Genomic DNA, 13,439 nt, shown 5'->3' on the forward strand with positions numbered 1-13,439 from the left:
ATTATTATATTCGTCTAAATAATTGGTTTTGATGCATCATTTTAATCCCTTTAATTATTAAACATAAAGATATTTAATTATAAATTTATAACATACATAGGTGCATATACATGTTATACAAATCACATATAATATATATATTTTCGTAAATGTCATATGTAATTCTTGTCATAGTAATATTGATAAATTACTTTCATATGAAGAACATATCATGATAAGTCTATCATAATTACATATCAAATGTTCAAAATTATGTTATCTTTTAAATATTGTCTTTTAAATATGTTGTGTAGGATAACCCAACAAAAAATAATAAAAAAATAAACATAATCAAAATAGAAAAACTACAATCAAATAAATAAGAGCATTGGGTGGTTGAATACATAAATAAAGATGTTACATAAACATACATTTAAATCAAAAGAAAAAACTAACATTCGTCAACTTTGCTCAAACAAAAAAACCTATATCCATTTTATGAATCTTCGTTCTTCATTTAACACCATTTAACCATAGAAACTTGATGACAATTCTTCACTAACCTGCAATCAAAATATTTTTCTTGAAAAAGAAGAATCATAAAGATATTCCAATCAAAACATTGATGTTTGGAGAGTCACATTCAAGATTGAGTAATACACATAAATCACATATAAAGATTAAATGAGAAACTGAATATAAAGAAGAATAGAAAAGCTTCATTTGTTTTGGTTGAAAGAAAAAAATCATATTACAATTACAATCGATGCGACATAACCCATTTCTTCAAATCATCATATTTGGATCGTGAATGCTTCAACTATATGAAAACTTTTGAATCACAATATCTTCAAATCCTTCTTACATGTAAGATTTTATATAACACAAAAGACACAAAAGATTGGCCTTTTTATAGTAAACTTTTCACTAAATGCTAATTAAACATAATATAAGTTATAAAACTTTTGAGTGTTAAATCATAATTAAGCAAACTTTTGAGTTACATTAGTTAAAAAATGGGGTTTCAAATGCATGAGATTCAAGAAAAAATATTAGCTTTATAAGTATGTATGATATATATATATATATATATATATATATATATATATATATATATATATATATATATATCCAAAATGAAAATAATCGTGAAAAAGAACTATTCAACAAAAGTAAAATATTTTCCTTCCGCCAAAACTCGCCTCCTAAAAATTATTCACTGCATTGAAACTAATCGTCGTCCGCTTCTTTGTGCGGGTACCCCACTAGTTTAATGTAACGACCCAAAAATCAAGGGTAAAAATTTCATTTTTAATATAGCTAAGACATTGATACCATTTATTCTAAATCATCATTAAGTAAAATATTTATCAGAGTTCATCCCAAATTCATTCATTGCGGAAATCATAGGTGTATGCACTGCGATCAATCTGAGCCCTTCTTTTCCAAATCGATGATACTTGAAACCAAAACTGTAAATCGTAAGCACAAAACTTAGTGAGTTCCCCAGAGTATACCCCACACAATCCACATAACCACATAATCCATATAAGCTATAACAGATACATAAACCATATCAATTACATATCCATATCAATCACATAGCCATGCATATAAACATTCCAGGATGCCATGGGCTCCACACATGGTCTTACACCTAAGTGTCATGGGCTCTCCCATGGTCTTTAATAGGAAAGCCATGGGCTCTCTACATGGTCTTACATCTGAGTGGCATGGGCTCTCCCATGGTCTTTTTGTAGGAAAGCCATGGGCTCTCCACATGGTCTTACATCCAGGTGTCATGGGCTCTCCCATGGTCTTCCATGCAAATATCACAAAAACAATTAGCATTCCACATGATCACTAGCATACCACAAACACATGCATACCAAACATATTAGTAGTGAATCTACAATAAACACTACAATATAGTAGGAAAGCCATGGGCTCTCCACATGGTCTTACATCTGAGTGCCATGGGCTCTCCCATGGTCTTCCATACAAGCATAACACATATACCACTAACATACTTCCTAGCACATAACCAGTTAACATGCCATATAATACAACTTCAGCTAGTGTACTACATATCATAAAATGGGCCGGCCTTGGTGCCTTAGACCTATTGGTATGGTGAGGAGACTCACCTGGCACTGCTGAAGTCCCGCGGATGCAACTCCAGCTGCTGGTTGACAGATTCCCAAACTCCCAACATCAAACAATACCTAATTAATTATTGGGTTCCAATTCCAAGGTCCAACTCACACCCCAAAGGTCCAATATTCAAGTAATGGGCCAAAGCCCAACATATGGCCTAGTTTTCCAAATTGGGCTCAAACCTTTACATAGTCTTATTCAAAGGCCCAACCATTTAGTCCAGTCCAACCATTTGGCATTTATGGCCCAATTTTCCAAATTGGGCCCAACCCCTCATATGGGCCTTACCCTAAAGCTCATCCAATTATTCTAGTCCATATGATTGTTCTTGAATGGCCTATTATTGGCCTAATCACCAAAGCCCAATAGAAAAGCCCAACTTAAGGCCCAAGTAAAATTAGGGTTTTCACATGAAATGACGATTAGTTGTTAAGTGTTTCTTACTTAACCCATTAAGGACTTAATCCATTAAGTCCAATATTGCATTAGGTTAATTGCAGATGATTATTAATTAATATTTTAGGTTTATTAAATAATTCTCGTGCGTGTCCCGATCAACCCTAAAATTAGGGTTTCATGGCATTAGGGTTTTCCAAACCCTAATTAGGGTTTCCAACCCAATACTAACCCATTAGTCACATGTTTGGGCTTTTATGTCAATTAGGGCTCCATTGGGCCCATTAGGGTCTCATTGGGCCTACTAGGGTTTCATTAGGCCCATTCTGCCCAAGCATTCCAACGAGTCAAAACGCAAACGAAGCACACGGCCACCCAACACGGCGGCCGGTGGCAGCAGGAGGCGGCAGCCACCACCTTATGGTGGTGGTTATAAGTTTTCTATTATTATTCCGGCCGATTACAATTTACAACACAATCCAAATAACACACACACTTATAAAAACACACACACATAAAAACACACACACCAGACTAATAAAATATATATATATACACACACACACACACAGCCACCCTAGTGGTGGCCAGCGGTAGCACGTGGCGGCAGCCACCACCTTACGGTGATGGCGGGTTATTCCTTGGTTTTCCGGCTAACATATTCATACACAATCACACCCTTGGATGCATTCATACACACCGGAACACACACATACAGCCACCACCTCATGATGACTGGTGGTGGCGGAATAGTGGTACTAGGTGGCAGCCACCATGGTGGTTCCCTCACAGTTCCGGTCACCAGAAATGCTCAAAACATGATAAGCACAGTACCACTCGGCTTCTTACACCAAAACGAATGTAGCCACCCACTAGTGGTGCACGACGGCGGTAAAAGCAACCCTAGCAGCTGGCGGCGCTCTCCATTAACAGAAAGAACACGTTCTCTGGCGAGGAACGATGGCTGCGACTGGAATCACGAACGACGGTACAACATCGGCGATGCGACGTTGGAAAGGAGTGGGGAAGGAAGATGGTGGTGCGAAACCCACCGAGCACAGCAGTAGCAACCTGACACCATGGTTTTCCAGCGTCCCACTTGCGAACAACAGCAACCCGATCCTTGATCTCCCGTTTTTCCCGACTAACACGCCTCGACTCGTGGCTCTTCCTCTTCACCGGTAACGGAGCGGCGACTGGAGGATATGGAATGGTAAGGTGGCGGCTGGGAATAGTGAAGTAGGGTTAGGGTTTGGGGTATTGCATCTTAAAAACGGGAGGGAAATAACACGGGTTCAAGTCTCGTGTCTTACCAAACTTGGTCACCTTTTAACAATAATGGTCCCTGCCTCTACAAAATCTTTTCAAACTAAGCCCAAAATTTACCATTTGGCCCCTTATCCTCCAAAATCTTTTCAATTAAAGTCCTAATAATTACCATGCTACCCCTGTCTTCATAAATTCTTTCATATTAAACCCATAATTTACTAAATAGCCCTCAACCTTCATAATTCCTTACAAACTAATCCAGAATTTACGTTTTAACCCCAAATATTCAAAAGTTATGACTTTTAACTCCTCGAAACCAACACCTTGCTAAAATATTATGGATTTAGAGCTACAATAAAATATGTTATACATTTGGAGGTTTTCAAATTTATTATTTAATTACTCATTTTATTTAACTTCAAACGAAGTGTTACATTTAATGAAACACTAATATTAAAATTTCAATATATACATATAAACCTAATTTCTAATTTTGAACCCCTAAAAATCCAAAAAAAAGCCACATTGACAATCTGTAACCGGTGAAATAGCAAAAAATGGAGTTCTTCCATTTTTAATAGGTAAAATCACAATTTAAGAAATTAGAATACAAAATAAATGTTAGTAACCAAATAAGATCGAAATTTAAAGTTCATTAGACTACGGTAACATTAACCCATATTATTTTTATTTGTGTTTAACACCTAACCAAATTATCAAGATCATACATTCCATGGTTAGTGAGATGCAAATTCATGTATTATATCTACGGAAATTTAAGATGCAAGAAAAAAAATATGAGAATTTAGGTTGTTTAAACGAGTAAGTTAATCATATTACGTCAACAATCGAACTAAAGAGTTTTTTGATTGATAATCATAATAATGTAATCATGATACGTCCCCAACCGAGGTGATACATCGCCCAACTCCTATTGTTTTCTTAAGAGTTAGATCCCTCAACGATCCTCAAAATTTTGACAACAGAACATTCTATTACCTGAAGACTTGATCATCAAACCAAACTGTATTTTGAAGTATGCAACACTAAATAAAATATGTCATCACGTGACATAGCAAAATTGCTATTAAAAACGAAAAACATGTCAGTAAAGGTTTCTCAGAAAACTAATGATACAAATAAAACGTGTCACTAGAAACACTTTCACTAAAGTTTTATTGACACTTTTCGGTTTTAAAGCTGCAACGTTTTAGGATTTTAGTGACATTTTTTTTAATATTCCACAGTAAATTAAAAATATTTTATTGTGTGTACTTGATGCGGTAAATGCTCATGTGATTCAAATTTACGATACTTCTAATTACACATTTAAAATTTATCAATATTTTTTTTTGATTTCCCACATATACAATACAATAAAGCATTTTTCACATTTTTTGTTAGTAAATACCCATACATTTCTAGAATTCACGTTAAGAAACAATTTAATCTATCTGTAATATTACAAAATAAAAAAGCTAATAGATTAATTTAATTAATATATTTTATCGAATTATATATCAACTCAATTTATAATCATTTATATACTAAATCAATAGTTACCTGACATTTATATTATTTTACATTTCTCAGCTGTCTTACAAATAGTATTAACCAAAAATACTATTTTTTATCTGTTGGCTTTTAACTAGTCTGTCAAACATAATCTTAGATGTCATTCAATAGATTAAACTCAACAATAATAAAATGTCATGTTGGCATATCAAAACCTTAGTAGGACCCAGACCCCGCATGACTCATCTAGGAACGAGGAGCCCCATCCTAAATACCACATTGGTCCTGAAATAAGTACCATTTTATAAAGTTGTTTTTATATTTATAAAGAAATATTTAACATAGAGCAACCATAATGTAATATATGAATTATATTTGAATAATTAGTGTAATATGAAAGTCTAATTGAATAAACAAGTGTAAAATATGGTAAACAATGATAAACATAGTAAATGGGGACGGATGAGGAGATGAAGGATTTCGGAGGCGGAGACGAGGAACATGGGATTTTAGGGATGGGCAAATTGGAGATTTTGGGTTTGGATGCGAGGTAGGGAAACGAGGGTTTCGTCGGATGAGATAGGGATATGGGGAGGCTTCCCCCGTCCCTTTGACATCCCTCCTTAAGTGCAATCTTCATTGAACTCTTTAATTCGAAAAAGAAAGAATTTTTATTTTATTTTATTTTAAATAGACACTCTGTGTATGGATGTTAGTACACTAGAAAACTTTTGTAGACTTTAGAAGGAAATTAATATAGAATAATGATGATGTGGAGTCTATAGTCCATTACAAAATTCCCTTAATAAATTCCATTTTAACTTAAAACTTACAACTTAGACTTCCAGTATTTCAACAACATATCTATATTCATACATTGACTACAAGATATATTCCATGGCTATAAGAAATATTCATACACTTAACAATATTCATGTATTACATGCTATATATTACAGAAGATCGATGTGATGTTCCAGGAGATATATACCTTGTGACTTTACTAACAGAAGCTTCAGTAATCATCATACCTTAGGTCGAGAAGTATATTTACCACTTGGCTCATTGAAGGCCTTGCATCCCTATCATCTTCAGCACATTGTAAAGCAACTTTCACCAAATTAATCAGCGCTCTCGTATCATATTCACCACTGGTCCTACCATCAACAATTTCCTCAATCCATGCTCCATTTTGGCTTCCGATATGTTCACGAATCTTTGACCTCACCCACTCGACCAATGTTTGGTCTCTACCACTACTACTGCCTTCACCAAGTTGCAGCATTTGTAGCGGGCTCTTTCCGGTTATCATCTCTAGAACCACCACCCCATAACTGTAGACATCAACTTTTGAGGTAATCGGAAGATTAAACACCCATTCAGGAGCCATGTAACCTCTTGTACCTCGAATCCTGGAAAAGCATGAATTCTCTATCGCACCTCTATCAAACAACTTAGACAACCCGAAATCCGCCACCTTTGGATTGTAATCAGCATCAAGCAAAATGTTATGGGGTTTGACATCACAATGCAAAACCCATTCCAAGCACTCTTCGTGTAAATATGCAAGCCCTTTCGCAGTGCCAATTGCTATTTCTAGCTTCTTTCCCCAATCAAGTTTATTGGAATTCAAGCATGTTGCCAATGACCCGTTCTCCATATACTCATAAACCACTAGCCTATGCTTCCCTTCAATGCAATACCCCCATGTCTCTATCAGATTCATGTGATTGAGCCTACCAATTGTGCGTATTTCTGCTTGAAACTCGGCTTCGCCATGGTGAATATTACCCTCTTTGAGCATCTTTATTCCTGCTGTTCTGTCATCCGATAATTTCCCTTTATAAACTACACCCGCGCCACCTCTCCCTATCTCTTTGCTGAAGTTCCTTGTTGCGGTTTTCAGCTCAGTGTATGTGAACCTTTTGAACCCTGATGCTATCGGGAAGTAACTTTTGGCAGTTCTAAAGGAGTCTTTTAGAGTGATATAAAAGAAAATGAATACCAAGAGGACCTCCATGATTCCTATTCCATACGCAAACCATAACAAGAATTTCAGAGAACTACTTGCATGTTTTTTCTCGTAAGACCTTTGAATGGGCATGATTTGCTGCTGTTCTGGACAACTTAGGTTAGACCCCTTGACGATTAATGCTTGTTGAGCAGGTGATACCAACTGTTTTGGTAGCTTAATATACATTGGATCTCTGAAACCTCGTTGATATCCATTGTATAACAGATTCTTCAGGTAACAGTTATAGTTATAGTTATAGTTGGTGTTCTCGAATTTGAATTGGAACCCTTTGCACTTGCAGTCGTTCAAGCAGGCTTGTTTGCAGGCTTCATCAAGGGTGTTGTTCTGAAGAACGCTCATATCGAAACCATAAAACTCCACAAAACGAAGCTTAATGTAATCTTCCGAAACCTGTGCGCAAGTTCTGAATTTGGGTGCGCAACCGTAGGTCCAATCGGTCTGATTCTTCCTCTTATATCCAGGCACGCAGGCACATTTCCTTCCGGTTTCTTGAGAGTAAGTACAAAGACTGTTTGGTCCACATACGCCATGAATCTTGCAGGAACCGGAAAAAGCTTGCCACTGAACCTCCCACTTCTTTCCTTCTTTCTGATGATCAATAAGACTGTAAACCCTAATATTACCATCATAATCAAGCTTCATTATTCTCTGGCGACTCATGCCAAAATCCCAGACAAAGAAACCCAAATCGTCAGATGAGTTGAATTGGCCTTCAGAATCCAGTTTTGCAATTCTACTATTATTGTAAGTGAATCTCCCGGCTTCCCAAGTTTTCTGATAAGGTGGAGGCCAGTAAACACTCGTTATCTCCGGACTGTTGTAAAGAAGACTGAGAACGTTGTTGTTCTCAAAATAGAGCCTAAAGAACCCAGAAGAGAAATTGGCATTACTTCTTGAAGAAACCAGCTGTGAGTTTTTGGTGAACAGTTGATCAGGTAAAAGCGTATCTGTTGGATGATCGAAGCTTTGCCAAACAGGGTCTGAATCTCCATTAACTTCACGTAAAACAAGATTTCCAGTGTCTTCAAGTTGTAAACTGAGCGAACGACTAGTAGATTTTGTCTCTGTGGACCAAACAATAGACCGATCTGCAGCGTGTAAAACAAGATTACCATCGTCCTGGAGGGAAAGTTTGGACTGCTTTCCATTAACTGGCACGTCTCGGTTTGCCATCCAAACTACGGTGGGATTCATGTTTTGCGCATGTGACTCGGTGAACCAAATCGAAAAACAGTAAGCATTTTTCCCCTCCTCGAAAAATCCAGCAGTGAAATTGCTGTTTGGTGAAACCAAATTATCATCTTTGTGATCCACGAAGATTGATGAGCCTTTAGATAAGGAGTGTGTGGGCGAAGAAGGAGAAGATGAATGTGTGAAAAGGGAATTGTAAAGAATTATTATCAGAAGAGGAATATGCCAAAACATTGATGGCAAAGCCATAAGATAGGATCGATGTGATGATACTTATCTTTTTTAGATCAAGTTGATGGTGAAGAAAACAGCACAGAGAAATGATTGAAACACGTCACTCATTTGAATTGGGTTCTTGATGCATGAAGCGTACGTACTACGTAAGCAAAGAAACGAAGAAGATGACTACCTTGATTTTTATGACTAAAACTAAACATCAATCTAATTTATACAAACTAGCATTTCCTTTATTTACCCTAGACTTTATTTAATGTCAAATAACTCACAGTTTTAATTCACGACTCTCCTTCATTACTTCGATAATCACGTAGTAGAAACTTATGACGTCACGGTGAGTACTGATGGCTTTTGGAACTTTCAAAACATACTGCCACTTTTCACACGGCATATATATATATATATATATATATATATATATATATATATATATATATATATATATATATATATATATATTAAAACCAAAGCTAAAACCGTGGAGAGAATTTATTATACATATTTGATTATATAGTTTTGTGTCTCAAATAAAACATTTTTTCTTTTGTTCAATACGCTTACTAAATCACAAAAAAAAAAAAAAAAAATGTGTGAAGTGGTCTCACGACTAGCATGATAAAAAACACTCGATGTTTTTTCTTTTTTAATCTCAAACGATTTGAAACGTTTGACCCAATCAATCCCTGTGGTTGGTGCTAAAATAGGAATTTATTGATTAAGGCCCGGCCCGTTATGTTTTTCTTTAATGAGGCGATCAATAGTAATCCATAACAGTTTTATGTTTGATGAGCTCGATACTTTATTTTTAAGTATGTATCTTTCGTTACTTCTTCCAAATATGACTTGAATTCTTAATTTTTGACTAAATGATAGTTTCTGATACTGTTGGACAGAAAGGTGTTTTGGTCGACGATTTTTGATACATTATAAAGAGTCTTGTTTAATACCAAACTAATTATGAGGCTCATGTATTACATGAGTTAATTTAAAAAAAAAAGTTAAATATAAATGTCAAAATATTTGAGACCTTTGAATTTATAAGAAAATAAGAAAAATAATGAATTATTAAAATATAAATATTTTTTATCTTTTAAATTTAAACAAATAATTTAAAAAAATAAAAGAAACCTAATGAGCTTTAATTTTGGGATTTTGAAATTAAAAGGTAAGTTCATGAAATTGATATCTTTTTATTACTATATTTATTGCAATTATTATATTAAAATATTATGTAAATTTAATAAAATAGAAAAACTCATAAAATGACATGTGGAAAAAAAATTAATTCAAAATAAACACAAAATGACATTTGACAAATTGAAATTGAATGAGAGTGTGACAAATGGCAAAAAAAACTTTCATTTATTAGAGAAGATTCTCACATGTTTATGTTTTAGGTTTAAAACTAGTAGAATTTTAGGAAGTCACTTCTGCTTTGCATTATAGATTAGAATATCTTTTGTGGTGCAAACTTGGTTGTTCGTGCAAGACTGAAACCCACGCAACGTATAAAAACAAACATATATTGATGATAGCGCTTTCGGAACCTTTTTTTGGAATCTTTCAACCTGCCCTTTCCACACTGTATCAACTTTAGAATATTTAAAAGCAAACGTAAAATAGACGGAATAATTTATTTTATTTTTTACATTTTTGTGTCTTGAATAAAACATTATAGATCAGTCACTTGTTAGATCGAAAAAGTATGAATATGAGATAAAAAAACAGTCAATATACCCTTTTTAATGTGCTAGAGGAGATGGTGATAAATTAATAACATTGATGGCAAATTAAGAAAATTGCATGGTGATAAATCAATTGCTAGGAGTCTTGTGGACTACAACTCTAAACCCTTGTCTATTAATATTGGCCCACTTAAGAAAATTGCTTGGTAACATAACATGAGTTAGGTTCATAAAATTTCTCATTGCAGTTTCGAAAGTTAATCAACGAAAACTTAGTAAATAGGTTAATTATCTTGGTTTCAATCAATATTACATAAGTCAGTTTGTTGTAGAAGAATTTAAAATCTTATAGCTTTTGATTGGTTTAATTTGATTTTGATTATAGCGTAATCAAGTTTTTGTCACTCGTTTTTATCAAGTTTCAACCAATTTTTAACGAGTTTAATTATATATATTTACTAATGGAGAGCGGTCAAAAATCAACCCTCCATTCACGACCCTTAGATCAAAATTTAGATTAAATCCTAGCCATATAAAGTCACTATTCACAGTTACCTACGTCAGTTTCCATGCACGCCTCCGTCTTCAGCTCTCTCACGAATCCATCTTCTTCACATTCTTCTCCGCTTCCATGATGCGTCTTCTCCTCCACAAATCATATCTCCGCCTTCAACTTCATATTGTCGTCTCCCACGTTCCCCTAACTCCCTGCTTCGTCAAATGCTCTCCACCACCATTATATATACCAACAAGTTGTAGAGTGAGAGCAAGATAGAATAAAATTACATTGTCGTTGTTGTATCGATTTATGAACCAATAAGCAGAAAAATTGGATGATCAAAACAGAATGGAGGAAAAATACGAGACAATGACTCTGGATATTCAAGAAGATGATGAGATATTGAACATAGTGATTTCAATTTTTCACATACTCTCACTCTCACTCACTCACTCACTCACTCACTCACTCACTCTCTCTCTCTCTCTCTCTCTCTCTCTCTCTCTCTCTCTCTCTCTCTGAATTTATATCACTGATTGTAACGTCCCAAAATTCAAGACCAAAAATTTCGTTTCCATAATAATAAAACCATCAATCAAAACGTGTTCATAAAACCATAAAGGAAATTCAGAATATATCAATCAATCATCTCGATACATCATAGTCAAATAAAATGGGAATCATGGTGTGTGCGATGCGATCATCCCGAGCTCTTCCCCTTCGATCCGGAAGTACCTGAAACATAAACTGAAAACCGTAAGCACGAAGCTTAGTGAGTTCCCCAAAATACCGCATACCATACATATATGCCAACTCAAAGTTGTGTCGGGTCTATTTCAACCCCGAGTCTATTTCAACTCATGTATCGGCCCAAAGCCCTACCGGGTCTATTTCACCCTTGACTCTATTTCAATTCATATGTCAACACGAGGCTGTATCGGGTCTATTTCACCCCACATACATATAGCAAACAGGCACACATACATATAACACATACAACAGGAGTCACAAATACTACAAGTACATAACATATCCTAGTGTACTACAGTATAGTGAACAAACTCACCTCGGTCAGCTAACAGTCAGACAAATGATTGAGCTGTTGAACCAGAAAAATCCCCTTGCTAATCAATCAAATAAAACCCCAATTAATAATTGGACCATAAACCATAACTAGGAATCTAGTTTAATTGTCCAACACCCAGAGTAAAAAGACCATTTTACCATTTTCTCACTTGGCCCAATAACCAAGGCCCAACCCAATGGCTCCAAAAGCCCAATATGGCCCAAATTCCTAAATGATACCCAAAACCCATTATGGGCACAAATTCAAGAAGTCCCAAAGCCTAGAACCATAATAGTTCAAATAGGGCCCAAATTGCAAAAGTCAACGAATGTCAACAGTTGCTGAGTACGCCCAACGTACTCAGACTTATGCCCTGCATACGCCACCTTTGGCCAGTACGCGTTGCGTACGATCTGGGTACGCCCAACGTACTCCACAACAGTCCAAACTCGCCATTAAGGGCTTAATTGGTTAAGCCACTAAGTTCACTTCTCAGATCTTGTCACAACTAGGAATTCTAATGCTTTGTAAACATTTAACAAGGATAACATTGTAACTAAAACTTGAAAGCATGTATGATGCTTATTCAATGACAACAAAATTTCATCAAACACTCTATACAAACACTCAAATAGTCAACAAAAGGTTGGAAACCCTAGAAATCCCTAGGATTTCCTTATTGGGCCTAATGGGCCAATAAACTTCCAATTTGACTATTTTGGGCTTAGAACTCTTAAATGGGCTCTCATTGGACCCACTCTCATGAGACTTAACCTTTTTGGGCCTTATAAGCCTAAAATGGACTAGTTTATCTTTAATGGGCCTTATAGGGCCATAACAAATCCAATTAGCTTTAATGGACTCAAATCCATTCCTTTATGCTAAATTGGGCCGTGAACACCCCTAGAAGCCCAATGGGCCGAAAAATAGTTATTTAGCCTCATAATTTGGAGCAAGACTTAGAATGGGCCCAAGATGATTCCTCCCCTCTCTCCTTAGCCCAAATCAACCCATATTTAATAAAAAAAAAAGATAAGAATGGAAAAAGAATTAAAACAAAAAGGGAAATTATGGGAAATTTGTGAGGATGCCACCTCCTTATTGCATGGTGGACATCCATGCAATGTCACCTCACTTCTCTCCCCTCCCTTCCTTCTTCTTCTCGGCCGAGAGCACCCAACACCCACACCAAATTCATTTTTCAAACACTCACTATTCCCTCAAGAACACTTTCATTCCTCCACCCAAAATTTCGAGATCTAGGGCATTTCAAGGAGGTTCTTCCATAAGAAATCATTATCCTTGGTAAGTTGTACTTAGATCCATGGTTTAGTTTCTTGATCCTTTTATAAATCTCCTTCTAACTCATGAAAGTTCATGATCATGCGTCTTATAAACTATCTAAGCCAA

The 13,439-nt window shown here is 35.6% G+C and overlaps 1 protein-coding gene across 1 annotated transcript; it reads right to left on the reverse strand.

Moving 5' to 3' along the window:
- Positions 1–6,113: 6,113 nt before the first annotated feature.
- On the reverse strand, positions 6,114–8,942 carry LOC145120062 (putative receptor protein kinase ZmPK1). Its single transcript, XM_079055848.1, has one exon. The coding sequence runs from the start codon at positions 8,789–8,791 to the stop codon at positions 6,332–6,334; it is 2,460 nt and encodes an 819-aa protein (XP_078911974.1). The 5' UTR covers positions 8,792–8,942; the 3' UTR covers positions 6,114–6,331.
- Between the last annotated feature and the right edge of the window lie 4,497 nt (positions 8,943–13,439).

The sequence above is a fragment of the Lactuca virosa genome, chromosome 6 (genome assembly GCF_052849685.1).
Source record: "Lactuca virosa cultivar CGN04683 chromosome 6, Lactuca_virosa_CGN04683_v6, whole genome shotgun sequence".
NCBI lineage: Eukaryota > Viridiplantae > Streptophyta > Magnoliopsida > Asterales > Asteraceae > Lactuca > Lactuca virosa.

Excerpts from the sequence above, each read along its gene's own strand:
- LOC145120062 (XM_079055848.1), bottom strand. The coding sequence starts at position 8,791 with ATGGCTTTGCCATCAATGTTTTGGCATATTCCTCTTCTGATAATAATT.